Genomic DNA, 15,902 nt, shown 5'->3' with positions numbered 1-15,902 from the left:
TAAAGTACTCACCACGACTTTCCTTTTATAAAGGCTCTTTGTTGTTTCTCAAATTATTCTACACATTTAAGATAACACCATACCACTGTCTGGAGGGAGCTGACATACTCAGACATAATCCTGAGGAGCATCAGACCCAACCAAAAGGATGGAGAGAAAAAGGCCAGAGGAATTGCTCCAGTAATTAGGGAGTAATCAGTAATGAACTCCCCAGCCTTCCAAAAAGCCTACAAATGTCGTTAAGGATGTAAGCATTATGGTCCTCTCCCTTCACCCCAGGTTTACAAGGAATTAGGTCAGTAGCATGGAATTCAGACTATGGATAGAATATTCTTCCGACTATGGATAGAACACTCATTAAGGTGGGTCTGCACTGAAAGAAGCCACATTGCCTGGCTTTATCTTTGTTAGCTTCAGCTATTCAGACTAAGTTGTAAATGTGGTTAAAAGGTGGCTCATGCAAGAGCAAGCAGCAAAAGCTTTTGAGGAAAAACAATCGCCACAGACTGTGGGATCCTGGCAGGCTTCAGGGGACCAGCAGGTGGTGCTCTACTCCAGAACTAACACCTTGGCTTTCACTTAATATCAAAATTAAATCAGATGGAACATATGAAAGCATTAGGCAAAAGAAGCCACTTTATCAGCTGAGGCACATATGGAAAAATGGTATTTAAGAAAGTCAAAAGCTCACCAAAGAAGGCTCACAAAATCATTTGAAATATTCCTCAGGCCAATTTTTCTTTCTAGCCAAGTAGTCATTATCCATCTCATGATGTGTAGGTAATTAATGAGAAATGCCACATGTAGATAATCCATGTGAAATGTAATTGCTCACATTCCTGGCTGAACCTTGCCTGAAGTGGAGGGTGGCATAACAGATTACATGGAGCTAAATGATGGTGACACAGGGAAAAACAGTATAAGCAACTTGCAAGGTGTTACAACTTGGACTCCCACTTTCTTCTTTTAAGCTAAATACTTTCAGATGAGAAGGAAAGGCTATCCTCTCAATATCCTGCAGGTATCAGTGGAGACCTACATCTTTCCAGCAACCTAAAGGGTTATGAATACGTAAGCCTCAAGCAACCAACTGACAATAGCAGCCAGCTATTAAAACCAAGACTTCAAATTAAAACAACTTGCTAAGGTCATACAGTAAGTGGCAGAACTCGTATTTATACCCAGGATGACTGACTTCGGGCTCTTCTCTGCCCCCAGTGGTATGCTTGTCAACACAGGGAGAACTCTGGAAAAAGTCAATTTTTGATAAAGTCCTTTTAATGGAAAATGTAAAACCCCTTTCAACTTTAATGTACAAAGCCATATGTAACACTTGCACTTTAACAAAAGCAAGCCAATGTTTTAAAAAAATACATCATTAAATGTATATATGTATATATTTACATAGCATATTAAGTTTAATATTTAGCTTTAAAAGTTCACATAAATTTTACCAAAATGAGACAATTTTAAATAAATTACACCTTTTGAAAATGTTTAATTGTACAGTCAATAGCTTCAACAAAATATTGAAGTGTCTGTATTTAGTATCTACTTTATATACTTTATACTTTACAAATTTTACAATTATTTGGCAGTAATTTTCTGATTATGACATGACTGCTGTGCGATTCAGCAATTTCCCAGATGCAGGCAATAGCTGGTGTTTGTGTCCTATTCTCACAGTAACTGTCTCAATGTAGTGAAAAATATCAGTAATTTTAGTAAACTGTACAAGGTCACATTTACACTTGATCAACAATATAGCATAGAATTTTTTATTTTTTACCAAAAATAAATACATCATTTTAAATCTGGCATTTTCACAAACATCATATACACTATAATACAAAACAGCTATATAGTGCTGCTTTTAAAATTCTGTTTGTTTTATAGCTAACATTGAATCACAGGAGCTGTGACATAGGCTATACTGCTGCAGTGTCAGTAACAAGTAATTACTACAAAGAGAATTTCTTGGCACTGATGGTTTTATGAAGCGTAAGTCAGTGTGCATACATATCACCATTCAAGGTTAAGTAATCCCAGTTCAATGACCTAAACATATCAAACTGGATCACACTTAATTTTCTTCCATATCCTCTACTTCATCCTCATGTATCTTCAAGGCTCTCACCATTTCTTTGACGGCATGATACAAAATATTTTTAACCTGAAAGAGATGTTGATATTTCTAATCACTTCAGTTGGACAGAAATTAAAAAATGACAACTTCCAGATTTTACAAAAAAAACTATTTTAATAGGGGCCTAGGAAAGCCAAATATAAGAAAAATGTTAAGCCAAAAGGGACACTATAAATCATACAATTAAATACATGTTGGTGTTAATCTTTGTCACCCTAATGTGACCAACTAGGCAATGACTGCCTAAGCTGTTCTATATGTATATTTCTGAATATAAAAAGCCTGCAGAACAGGACCTAGAACACCTAACTCTTACCTGTAGTTTATCATCATAATTGATTTCTTCCTTCAAAAGTCTCAGTTCCTGTGTTAAATGAAATGACTCCACAAGATGTTCCGGAGACACAAAATCTTCAGTTACCTGAATACAGCTGTGAAAATTCTGAACCTATCCCCAAAAGAAAAACAGTGAAATACAAGTTTTAGGAGGTGGAGCAAAGAAAAGCAGAGTTATTTAAAACCAATAAACACAAGAGACAATTCTGCTGGAGAATTTACTTTCTCCAAAACATCAAATGGATTTTAAAGCAGAAGACCACATTTTATGAGAAAGTTATGTCACTGAAAAGCTTCATGTAAAGTGACTTTGTAAATGGAATATTTTTAAATGATAAAAAGAAAATAACTTTTCCAGGAATCCTTTGGAGAGGCTGATAACCAGATATTAAATTATCAATTTTGCCAAGGTGGACTTTTAAAATATGTGTTACTTTTAAAAACTAACTTGAAAGAATTTATGAGGCAATCTGAGTATGTTTATTGTTGCTCCATTGGCTTTCACGATTTTGGTCATTTCACTGTTAACTCTTACATCAGAGAATAAAGAAAAGGAAATGAAACTTTGTTAGGAACTGGGATGGAAAATGTAGTTCCAGACAGATCTAATGACCTCGACTGAGTTTCAGAACTATCCCAGGATTTTGGTTATTCGTGCCTTTCTTTTGTGACTTTCTTTCAAATTAGCCAATTAAAGATATCCCTTCAACCACCGGTGACATCAGTACAACAGTTTTTCAACAGTGTTCTCTCTCCTGACTAAACAGTTTTCCCAAGAAGCCAGTCAATAGTCTTATCTGTTATTTGCTCAGCATTTACAAACTGACTTTGCACTCGACTATAGAGCTGCTTTCTATTAATGCCAGTAAAACAAGAAAGGAAGGCCCAAGCTGATCCAATCTGGGATTTGTGGTGTTTGTAGATTGTCTTCTCTTGATATTAAAAAATGTCATAAAAATTCCTGGGAAAGGAGAAATAATTGAAAAACTAAGCATTTAAAGTTATTCTAATTTTAAGTATGCAAAATAAATTTAATTGGGAGGAGTGAGATGAAGGAGATAGTAAGTGGGAAATGGAGACTGTGGGAAAAAAAATCTAACTGATGATAGGGTGATGGAATTCCAGAGGAGCTAGAATTCCTCCTCTGGGTATAACGACCACCTGAACAGCTGCTGAAGTCTGCAGAGTTCTTTAACTCAAGCACTGTGCCTCTATTGATAACTTGGTAGCATAGTAAAGTAAACATTCTCTTTCTTTAATCATTAGGCTGTTGGTTCCTCTGGAGGATGAATATAGTGGATGCCTCACATTTTCAGCATTTCTGTACAGTCTCACTGGCTCTTCATAATGTGTCTGTAGAACAGATGCTCTATTTCACAGAGCAGGAAACTATGGATGAGATGTTCAGCGCCTGTCCCAAGACAAATCAGCCAATAAATGGCAAGTCAACAGGAGCCCAACTCCTGCGGTGTCTTGTCTTAACAGATGCTTTACAGTCCTGCTTATTAACTCTCATACCAGCATACACAGTTTCCAAATGCCCTCTCTCCTTATATCTTTCATTTATGTGAACTTAAGGAGAGTCTTTCCAAAGTTTTAGCATGAAAGAACCTTTTGGTATATCTAGCTGTAGCATGTCCTAAAATCATTTGTAGCTCCAAAATGTATACTTGGTTCTTTTTAAATACAATTTCTCTTTATTGATATTCTCCCTTTGTTCATCCATCATTTTCCTGGTTTCTGTTAGCTCTTTGAGCATATTTAAGACAGTTGTCTAGTAAGTCCAATGTCTGGGCTTCCCGGGGAAGGTTTTTGCCAATTTATTTTCTCCCTTTGAATGGGCCATACTTTCCTCTTTCTGTGTATGCCTTGTACCTTTTTACTGAAAACTGGGCATCTGAACATTACATTGTGTAATCATCATCTCTCCCTGCCTCAGTTTGCTGTTGTTGATTCCTGAGGGCTGCAGTCATCCACTTGTTTAGTGACTTTCCAAACTGTTTTTGCAAAGGCAGTATTCCTTGTTGGGTGTGGTCACTGAAGTCTCTGTTCCACTATCTCACTGGTCAGCCAGTGACCTAACAAGAGATTTCCTTAAATGCCAAAAATCAGCTGCCCTTTTCTTCATTAGCAGTCTCTTGGTTGCTGTATAAGTTTTCGATTAGATTCCAGAGTTCTGAAAAAGTTCATTCTGTCAGTCTTTGCCAGCTTATGGTTGTTTTAAAATGACTTTTAGAACAGTAACCTTTATTAGTGCTTACAAGATGCTATTAGGTTTCCTAATGACCCCTACCTGATATATTTTGCATAAAGGCTTGAGGGTTACTTTGAAGAGCCCAGGTTCAGTTTTAAAGCAGAACACAACTCAACTTCTCATTTTGATTATCCCTTTTCTTTGTCACATTTGAGTCATTTATATTTCACTTCCTTGACATTGTCTTATTCATACTTGCCTAAAAGCATCAGTTATAATTATAAATAGGTAATGTTAAGAAAATATAATTTGTATTCACAGTAGGATTATTGACACTGTGATTGCTATTTACTCAGTTATTTGTGAGAACTTAGTGTGGAAAGATTTTGCCAAGAAGTCCTTTTGGTCATATGAATACAGAGAATACAACTTTAAAATTTTCTAAACTCATGATAAATAACCAAACACAATCAATTAAACTCAGTATTTTTGGGAAAAGTTTACTAAAGATTATGTGTTAACTTAAAAAAAAAAAAAAAAACAACAAAAAACGGTTGCTGTTTTTAAGTAAAGGCCACTCTAAACCTCAGAATACTACAGAATCCTGGAGGTCAGTGTCATTGCTCTGTGGAGGGATGTACAGGAGTTTCACAGACTGAGTCCCAGTTACCAAGAGAAGATTTGTAAGCCTCCCATTCTAGAATAGTTCTTAGCATATAAAGAGGACTGTGGCTATGCTGCTTTCCCTCAGCTTGCTAAGATTATACCCCTCAGCTTCCTTGGACAGCCCACTCTTCTCTCAATTTGGCTCTGGCAATGGTCATTGTTGACAGGCCAAAGAACAGAATCTTGTTTCTTCCCTATCACTGTTGGCCCCTGTCATGCAGAATCACTTGGTTGAAAATTTTTTGATAGGTGCCTTGGGTTTGCATGAGATTCCTATTTGTGTGGTTTCCAAAGTGTGGTCCCTGGACAATAAAATCAGCATTTCCTGGAAACTTGTTATAAATCTATAGTTTCAGGTCCCTCCCCAGACCCACCAAAATCAGAAACTCTGGTAGTAGGGTACAGCAATCTGCTTTATCAAGCCCTCCATGAAATTCTAACATATGCTAAAGTGTCAGAACACTGATTTAGAGTCTGATTATTCTGAGGGCCACCTACAGCCTACTGGAAGTGAAGTCATGAACAGTTTTCAGAACTTCTAAGACCTAAACAGGCTGTAAGTAATAATGCATCTCAAACGTAGGTTAATACTGTAAACACTTATTACTTATTTTCTCTTAAAATTGCATTGCCACCAATTGTGAATTATGGACAACATCCTTTCAACAGAGTATAAAGAGCTGTGTTGTTGTCATTATACACATAGGAGAGGAAAGGTGGCAATTCCCTTTTATATAGCTGGCAATTTCTGTGCCAAAATACGTAGCAAAGAAGTTAGATCTTGTTTTGGATCACTCAGCAATTTAGTGGCAGAGCTCAGAATATAATTTGTCAGTCTAGGTAATATATGCTGCCTTGGTGTATTTAGATACAACATTTTTTATAGATGAAATTGTATTTCTATAATCTATGTGAATTTTCTAACTATCTCAAAGAAAATGTGTATAGTCATAAAGTGGGTTCCAACCTAAGTAAACTTTAGGAAGTAGCCAGAGAAAGCACATATAGGAAGAAGTAAACATTTATATGTTTTACAAAAAGTCCAATATATATAAATTATAGAAAGCCATAAATTTGTTTTCATCTACCCTTGTGCAAAAACATGTTGTTATTGAGAACATATTTTCAGGCCTTCAGAATAGAGACTTATTAATAATACAAACATTAAATGCATTATTCTAGGCATGGGAAGAGAGCAATGGAAAAGATAAATCTCTTACTTCATCATGCTTACGTTCTAGTGGGGGTTAAAAGACAATGAGCAAACTGAGTAAATTATAAAGCATATTTTAAGGTGACAACTCAAATGGAGGAAAATAAAGCAGGAAAAGGTGACAGAAAGTTGGGGGACACAATTTACAGCTTTAAACTAGACCTCACCAAGAAGGTGAAATTTGAATGAAGTCTAAAAAATTGCAAAGAAGCAAGTCTTACAGATACCTGAGAGAAAAACGATTCCAAGCAAAAAAGCTTAACAAGCACAAAAGCCCTGGAGAGGAAACATACTTGGTGTGTGTGGAAGTAGCAAAGAGGGCAGGATGGCTAGAGAGGAACTAGGAGAGCCATATGAGATGAAGGCAGTGAGATGGAGGGGGAAGTGGATATGTAAACTAACCTTTTAACAAGGTCACTTTGAGCCTACTAAAAGACCACTCTTCCCAAAAAAGTAGCAGCAGGGAGACAAGTATAAGCATGAAATCTCTTTGGGGTAACAATGATTGCATCTGGATAAAAGGAACTGGGGGAAAATGTGAGATACTGAATTTTCACTGTGAACTTTTTATACTTTTGAATTTTTCTATTTATGTATTATATTTTCAAAAGAAAAACATTAAAAAGTAGTATTTTCAACAAATAGTACTGGAACAGCCAAATGCCCATATGCAAAAAATTGAACCTCGATCCATACTATACACTACATACAAAGATGAACTAAATTTCATACCCAAATGTAAGACCTCAAACTATAATGGTTCTAGAAGAAAATGAGGAGAAAATCTTAGTGATCTTGGGCTAGGCAACAATTTTGTAGATACTCTGAAAATATCATCCATAAAAGATAAATTGATCAACTGGACCTCATCAAAATGAAAAACTGGACCTCATCAAAAGCCAGGTGGGCTGGCTCATGCCTATAATCCCAAAACTTTGGGAAGCCAAGGCAGGAGGATTGCCTGAGCCTAGGAGTTCGAGACCAGCCTGAGCAACACAGCAAGACCCCATCTCCGTAAAAAATTTTAAAAATCAGCTGGGCATGGTGGTGTACATCTACAGTACCACCTGCTCGGGAGGCTGTGGTGGAGGGATCACTTGAACCCAGGAGTTTGGGATTACAGTGAGCTATGACTGTGCCACTGCACTCTAATCTGGGCAACAAAGCAAGATACTATCCTTTAAAAAAATGGAAAAATGAAAAAAAAAATGCTCTTTGAAAAGAGAAGCTACAGGAAAGGAAAATGTATTTGTAAAATACATTATCAGATAAAAGACTTATCAGAAATTGGCAAGAAACACTCAAAACTCAGAAAAAAAGCAGCTAAACAGACAAAATATTTGAGTACATATTTAACCAAAGTAGATATACAGATGGCAAATCAAGATATAAAAAGATGCCCAGTGTTTAGTCATTAAGAAAGTGCAAAGTAAAACCACCATGAGACACCACTGTACACTTATTAAAATGGTCTAAAAACAAAACTGACAGTAGCAAGCACTAGCGAGGAAGCAGAGGAAACGAAACTCACATAACCCTGCACTGGGAAATGAAAATGGAACAGCCGATTTAGAGAACAGTCTGGCAGTTTCTTAAATTTAATCATACATTATAGTATCACCAGGCAATCCCACCATTCAGTATTTACTTAATAGAAATAAAAATCTATGTTCACATAAAACCATGTATATGAATGTTTATGATAGCTTTATCTATGATTGCCCCAAAGTGGAAACAACCCAAATGTACTTCAGCCAGTGAATGTACAGATTTAAAAAATGAAAAAATATTCATACAACTACCCAGCAATAAAAAAAGAATCAACTGATAAACACAACAATAGGGATGAATCTCAAATACATTAAGAAAAGCCAGACTTAAAGGGTACATACTGTGTGATTCCAAATGTATGGCATACTCATAAAAGAAGAACTATAGGGACAAAAAAGCAAGTTAGTTGCAGGAACTTTGGGTGGGAAGAGGTTGACTATAAAAGTGAAAGAGGAGGCCGGGCATGGTGGCTCACGCCTGCAATCCCAGCACTTTGGGAGGCTGAGGCAAGCAGATCACCTGAGGTCTGGAGTTTGAGACCAGCCTGACCAACAAGGAAAAACCCCATCTCTACTAAAAATACAAAATTAGCCAGGCGTGGTGGTGCATGCCTGTAATCGCAGCTACTCAGGAGGCTGAGGCAGAAGAATTGCTTGAACCCGGAAAGCAGAAGTTGCAGTGAGCCAAGATCGCACCACTGCACTCCAGCCTGAGCAACAAGAGAAAGACTCTGTCTCAAAAAAAAAAAAAAGTGCAAGAGGGAATCTTTTCGGAGTGATGGAATTGTTCTATATTTTGATTATGTTGTTACCTAACTATGCATTTGTTGAAACTCACAGAATTATACATTAAATAAGGTAAATTTTACTATATGCAAATTATGTCTCAATTTATAAAAATGACTACCTAGGTTAACTTTATAAAAACTGACATTGGATAAACTGAATATGTGAATAAAGATCTTCAAGGGAATCTACTTCGTATTATCAAAGGATTATTCCTATGTACCAAAAGATTTATAATACTAGTCTCTTAAATAGGCTCTTCTTTTGAGGGCATTTACATTTGAATACAGATTAGCTGTTTTCTGCTAAGAGGCTAGCAGTCAAAGAAATGGTGTATAGGGTGTACAGGTTAAACATGAATCATAAATAATACGACATCTCCGAAATAATCATAAGTCCATGGGAAAATATAACCACTTAACATAAATACATTTTTTTCCAGGAAGTTATCATAGAGAAAAAGGTACATTTATTATGACATTTGTTTTTTACTACTGTATCATAAATACCATTTGAGATCTAATAATGATAAATCTGACCCTGAATCTGACACATCCTAAAAACTAAGTAGTATTTGTATGGAATAGTGTCATAAATGCTAAACAGTCAATGACTATACTTATATAAAATGTGAGAAAATTTCCGTGGTAAACTAATATACATCAGCTACATCTCAATTACTTAGCAGTGGAAAAGGTAGAGAACCAACTCTTGAGGAAAAGCAGTTTTTTGAGTTTTTTCTGGTTTCCCTGGTACACCTTGTTAATATAAGGGCTAACCTGGGCGGTAGTAGCCCCATTCCACCTATAGGAATCCACTGTGTACTTTTAATCCCATCCTCCATAACCACCCCATCTATTCTATGCCATTTTTCCTGGTGTTGGAAAAATTAGGTATTTTAAATTAGGTATTTATTTTAGTTTTTATATTTTGTGGATTAAGTTACATAAATTACATACCATCTTTCTTTAGACAGGCCCCTGCTATGCTATCATGCTGAAGAGAGGCAGGAGGTACGCTTAAAGCCTGATAAAAAGTCTGTATACTGTGTCCCCCCATGCTTTTAAGCCTCACTATTCAGAGGTATATATGTCACTAGGAGGGTTTAAAAATCAGATTTCAATCTATTAAATCAGAGACAGTATACAAATAGAAATCTGGCTCATGTTAAAACAATTTAAAATCTTAAGGTAATTATGTCAGATTTCTGCAAGTACTGGGATGTCATTTTAATAAAGGCAGACTGGTGCAGGTAATTCTCTTATTTGTGTCTTCTATTTATATCTATACTAAGAGCAGTTTTTTTTTTTTTTTTTTTTCAAAACTAGTTCTTTCAGTCAGTAAAAGATACACTAGAAATAAGTTTGTATATACCTGATGAAGTGCTCCTGCTGGCAAAACAATAGCGTCACCAAGGAACTGAATAAGAGTACAGGTTCTGACTCCATACTCTTCAAGCAGCCTTTGACGGAGCTTTTTATTCACATACCAACTTTGATCACGTATTGGATCATGTTCTGGTAGAACTTCAAGGCCTTGTTCTTTTGAAATCTGAAATATGAATTAAAATAGACACCCCAATTTAACTAAGGAAATGGTTAAATCCTGTTCAGTTAAATTTCAATTTTATTTGTAATAACAAGTCTTTTGTTCTCAGAATCAATGGAACAACTGAATGAGCTTCTTCAGTTAAAAAATAACATTCTGCAATAATTTGGAAAGCCAAATATAAAACAATACAGCAACACTGAAATGCTGTTAATAGTTAGTACTACTTCCTGCCTCCTTCCACTATGAAGTTTCCATCTATCTGGTTTCCTTCCTTACAATTGTTTCAAAAGTACAGCACATAGATGAGGAACAGGGTAGTTGTTTTTTTTACCAAAAGCCAAACCATTCATATGTATGGATTTCATAAACATTTATTGATCCTTTTTTAAGGTAAGTATAAATACCTTTACATGGCTAACCTTCTAGTGCTTGAAAAATCAATTTCAAGGGACTGTTTCATCCGTTAAATAATCTGCTTTAGAAGGCACAAATTATCATACTTCAGATTAAAATACAGGTAGGTATTCAGGGATAAGATGGTACAAACAAGGCTATAACTCTTTTACTTCATATTGATCACAGACAGAACTTACATCCTTTCAGAAAGATGATGTATCAGCACTGAAGATTTCTTAAAGGAAATCTCCATAATTACGAAGTCTAAAAAGTACCTGAGCAAAGGGTTTGAACCAATTACTTCAGGTTGATATATACATTTCTTTCAGAGTATATGACAACTACAGGCAAAGTATGATTACTCAAAATTTGAATCTACTCAGTAAGTATCATAGTATCAGATGTGATACAGTAGAATCATTCCCTAGGTCAGCAGCCAAAAATATCTATCAGATTCAAAGAAAATAAAGATCCTACCTTCTTTAGATGTTTCCATGAAATATTTGTTTTTACATCCTGCAACTCCGGATAGCTACTTTTCGCCACCCAACTAATATCTGGCTCATCAACAGATTAGTCTTTTATTAACAGGGAATGGAGGAACACGACCAACTGGGAACAAATCATTCAAAACCCCAAAATGAAACAGGCTTTCAAAGAGGAACAAGAGAAAGAGGGCTTTGACTTTCAACAAAAAACCCCATCTACTTTGAAGTAAAAATTATGTAATGATCTTATATTGCTGAATGCCAAGTGACGGTACGCTAACAATGAATAAGTCCTTGCTCGAGCGGAAGAGATATTATTTGCAAACTAACTTATACCTTTTGAAGAAATTCCCTTATTTTGTCAACATCTTTCCCAGCATAAATATGCCACAGAGCACCAGGTATTTCACTTGAGTCCTTCAGTCTTTTCCTTAAAATGTCATCCAAATCTTCTTCCTCAAATTTCTTGAGAATTCCTGAAACAAAGGAACATATTTTCAAACTGTTGGCAGAGACTACCAGAAAGCCAAGTCTCCTCAAGTTGATCTGTCAGAGCAGCAGAGTGCCTGACTAGGATCAGTTTTCTTTCTGTTCACCCAGGCTGGAGTGCAGTGATCTTGGCTCACTGCAGCTTCCGCTTCCTAGGTTCAAGCAATTCTCCTGCCTCAGCCTCTCACGTAGCTGGGACTACAGGTGCACGCCGTCACACCCGACTAATGTTTTGTATTTTAGTAGAGGCAGGGTTTCACCGTGTTGCCCAGCTGGTCTTGAATTCCTGAGTTCAGGCAACCCACCCGCTTCGGCCTCCCAAAGTGCTAGGATTACAGGCATGAGACACTGTGCCTGGCCAGATCAGAACTCTTAAAAAGGAGTCAAACACAGTTATATGTTCATAACTTTTAGGACTACAAGAATAGATAAGTGGGTACAAAGCAACAGTGATTTTCCCAGTTTGTTTTCTGCGAACCAAAAAGCAGGAGACAGAAAACCTAAGAGCTACTATGTAAAATTTAACCACCTTCCTTCCCTGTCCGAAGGGGTGGTCCTAACAATGACTTGTACTCATAGCATTTCCTAACTTACAAAGGTCTTTTATGGTCAGTATTTATTAGTTGGCCCCTATGCCTACTTAAGGATAAGGGATAACCTCTATTTTATACCTGAGTAAAAGGGTTCCATGAGGTGAAAGGTTTTACTCATTACCATTACTAATGAATGGCAGAGCAAAATGTATTCCGATTAATTTTGAGGGGCTCTCATATTTGATAATGGTTAATCTATAATCAAATGGAAATGTTTCATGAATAAAGTTGTGGTTTTGAGGAAAATCAAGCCATCCTTCTAAAATGTTGACAAACTAAAATCCCTACACATATATGTATGTACAGAAAAAACTTCAGAAGTATATAAACAGAAACAGTAACTGGTTGTCTCTAAGTGTAGGATCACAGGAAGGTCCTTTTTAAAAAACTGAGTTCATGACAGTGAACATTTAAATAAATGTTCTTTTTAAAAATTTTGTATAAATTTAAGGGGTACAACTGCAATTCTGTTACATGGATATATTGCCTAGTGGTGATGTCTTGGTTTTTAGTTATCATCACCTGAGTAATGTACATTGTATCTACTAAGTAATTTCTCATCACCCACCCCTCTTAACCACCCTCCTCTGAGTCTCCAATGTCTCTCAGGATAAGGAATCAACCTAAGTGTCCATCCACGGATGACTGGATGAAGAAAATGTGTGGCCGGGCATGGTAGCTCACACCTGTAATCCCAGCACTTTGGGAGGCTGAGGCAGGTGGATCACCTGAGGTCAGGAGTTCGAGACTAGACTGATCAACATGAAGAAACCCCATCTCTACTAAAAATACAAAATTAGCTGGGTGTGGTGGCGCATGCCTGTAATCCCAGCTACTCGTGAGGCTGAGGAAGGAGAATCGCTTGAACCCGGGAGGTGGAGGTTGCAGTGAGCCAAGATCATGCCACTCCAGCCTGGGCAACAAGAGCAAAACTCCATCTCAAAAAAAAAAAAAAAAAAAGAAAGAAAGAAAGAAAGAAAGAAAATGTGATGTATATACACAGTGGTATACTATTTAGCCATAAAAATGAAATCATTGCTGGGTAGGTGGCTCACATTTGTAACTCCAGCACTTTGGGAGGTCGAGGTGAGTGGATCACTTGAGTCCAGGAGTCTGAGACCAGCCTGAGCAACATAGTAAAACCCGTCTTTACAAAAAAATAAAAAAATTAGCCAGGCATAGCGGCGCCTGCCTGTAGTCCCAGCTACTCCGGTGGCTGAGGTGGGAGGATCTTTTGAGTCCAGGAGGTTGAAGCTGCAGTGAGCTGAGACTGTGCCACTGTACTCCAGCCTGGGCAACAGAGCAAGGAGACCATGTCTTTAAAAAAGAAAAAAGAAAAAGAAAAATCATGTCTTTTGCAGCGACATGGATGGAACTAGAAGCCATTATCTTGAGCAAAACAACTCAGACAAAACCACGTTATCACTTGCATAAAACTTTTTAAAGAAAGCTGTTACCTGCTACAAAGTATACATCAGATGTTTCCTAATTTTTGTGACAGTAATGTCTTTTTTACATTCAAACTTAGCTACAAGCATTTTTTTTTTTTTTTTTTTGGAGACAGAATCTCACTCTGTCGCCCAGGCTGGAGTGCTGGGGCGCAGCAGCACGATCTCAGCTCACTGCAACCTCCGCCTCCTGGCTTCAAGCGATTCTCCTGCCTCAGCTTCCCAAGTAGCTGGGACTACAGGAATGCTCCACCATGCCCAGATAATTTTTGTATTTTTTTTACTACAGATGGGATTTCACTATATGTTGGTCAGGCTGGTCTTGAACTCCTGACCTCAGGTGATCCACCCACCTCGGCCTTCCAAAGTGCTGGGATTACAGGTGTGAGCCACTGCACCTGGCCAGCTGCAAGCACTTCTTAATTGAAACATTTAGTAAGTGTTTACTATGTGCCAGGCACTGTCCTAGGAAGTTGGGGATTACAATTAAGAAAGATCCATTCAAGAGCTCATGGAGTTAGAGGGTCCTAATAAATCTAGACAAACATCACATTGTGGTAAGTGCAATCATATCAGTACAAAGGGTACAGAGAGAGGTTAAGTCCTCCAGTGTTATCTGTGACCAAGTTTTTTCCCAGTCATGGTGTTAAAAAAAAAATAAAATAAAAATAAGGGCAATGTAAAAGTTGATCATAAAAAAAATCATCCTTTACTCTGATTTCTTTCTCTTTTTTGTTTTTTTGAGATGGAGTTTTGCTGTGTCATCCAAGCTGGAGTGGAATGGCACGATCTTGGCTCACTGCCACTTCCACCTCCCAGGTTCAAGCAATTCTCCTGCCTCAGCCTCCCAAGTAACTAGGATTACAGGCATACACCACCACGCCCAGCTAATTTTTGTATTTTTAGTAGAGACTGGGTTTCACCATGTTGGCTAGCTAGTCTCAAACTCCTGACCTCAAGTGATTCAACCGCCTTGGCCTCCCAAAGTGCTGGGATTACAGGCATGAGCCACTGTGCTTGGTGTATTTTTCCTGTAGAGAGAGTTTAAAATGTTCTCTTTAAAAAATGACAGTTGATGTTTTTAAAATCTGTTTTCTTAACAAAATTAAAAGCTGGAAACTTTGAATTGGTTTTCTGACTTTCTTCCTTTAAATTTTACTGCTCTGCAAATTAAAAGTACATGAGGCGGGGGCGGCATCATAAGAAAGAGAACGACTGGCTAGAGTAGAGTAAGTTTACTTTCTTTAATGAAGACTTCTAGGGTGAATGATAATCTGAGTTACATTTGAAAGAATGAATACAGGAGTTTGCCAGGAAGACATGGAGGTAAGAGACACATGACAGATGGAGGAAAAAAGCATGATCTCTTAAGTATTTTTCAATGTGTTTGAAACATTATTATAACCCTAAAACGTTGTTTGTGACCACCTATAAAAAGTGACAAAAACTTTTTAGATAAAGAAAGAGAGCCAAAGGATTATTTAAAATGTTGACATTCTCCTGAAATTTTCTCAAAAGAAATATGCTAGAAACACACTGGGGGATATGCATAAATCAAGATGAGGAAGAAAGTTCCAGCTTTTAAGGACATGAATGAATAGTAATGGAGGAAAGCAGGTTAACTTCTATATTGTAATTTCTAAGTGCTACAGGGCAAGATATGAACAAACTATAATGAGATACAAAGGATATAACTCCATGGCATCACAGGATTAGAAAGGATAAATAATCTGAACCACAGGTCACATTTCTGTGGCAGCGCTCAGACTATAACTCAAGTGTACCCACTGACTCTCAAATCTCTGGGGGATGGGAGTGGTAACCTATTATAGTCAATAGTGTCAGTTAAAAAGCTGAGTAGCATAATGTAAAAATGAGTTTCTACAGTTTTGATGTATTTTAGGTTGTGTATTATAAAATTGTCAAATGTATACAAAAGTAGAGTGAATACTATAATGAATCCTGTCCCCAGCACCTAGCCATTAAGCTATAGATCCATTCTGGGATCCAGATATAAAATTGATGATCTATTTCATAGCTGGATGT

General features: G+C 37.1%; 1 protein-coding gene across 7 annotated transcripts in view; it reads right to left on the bottom strand.

Annotated features, from left to right (window-relative positions):
• Positions 1-1,256: 1,256 nt before the first annotated feature.
• The window catches only part of JMJD1C (jumonji domain containing 1C), a 364,249-nt gene continuing 349,603 nt past the window's right edge, over positions 1,257-15,902 (bottom strand). For all 7 annotated transcript variants that reach the window (XM_007963314.3, XM_073019110.1, XM_038010370.2 and 4 more), the window contains 4 exons: positions 11,663-11,802; positions 10,266-10,442; positions 2,463-2,594; positions 1,257-2,173 (listed from right to left, as the gene is read on the bottom strand). In XM_007963314.3, the coding sequence (XP_007961505.3) occupies positions 2,084-2,173; positions 2,463-2,594; positions 10,266-10,442; positions 11,663-11,802 (539 nt within the window). In that variant the 3' untranslated portion in view covers positions 1,257-2,083. The remainder of the gene's footprint in view (positions 2,174-2,462; positions 2,595-10,265; positions 10,443-11,662; positions 11,803-15,902) is intronic.

This window comes from Chlorocebus sabaeus, chromosome 9, assembly GCF_047675955.1.
Source record: "Chlorocebus sabaeus isolate Y175 chromosome 9, mChlSab1.0.hap1, whole genome shotgun sequence".
NCBI lineage: Eukaryota > Metazoa > Chordata > Mammalia > Primates > Cercopithecidae > Chlorocebus > Chlorocebus sabaeus.
This window is presented reverse-complemented; position numbering and strand designations above follow the sequence as displayed.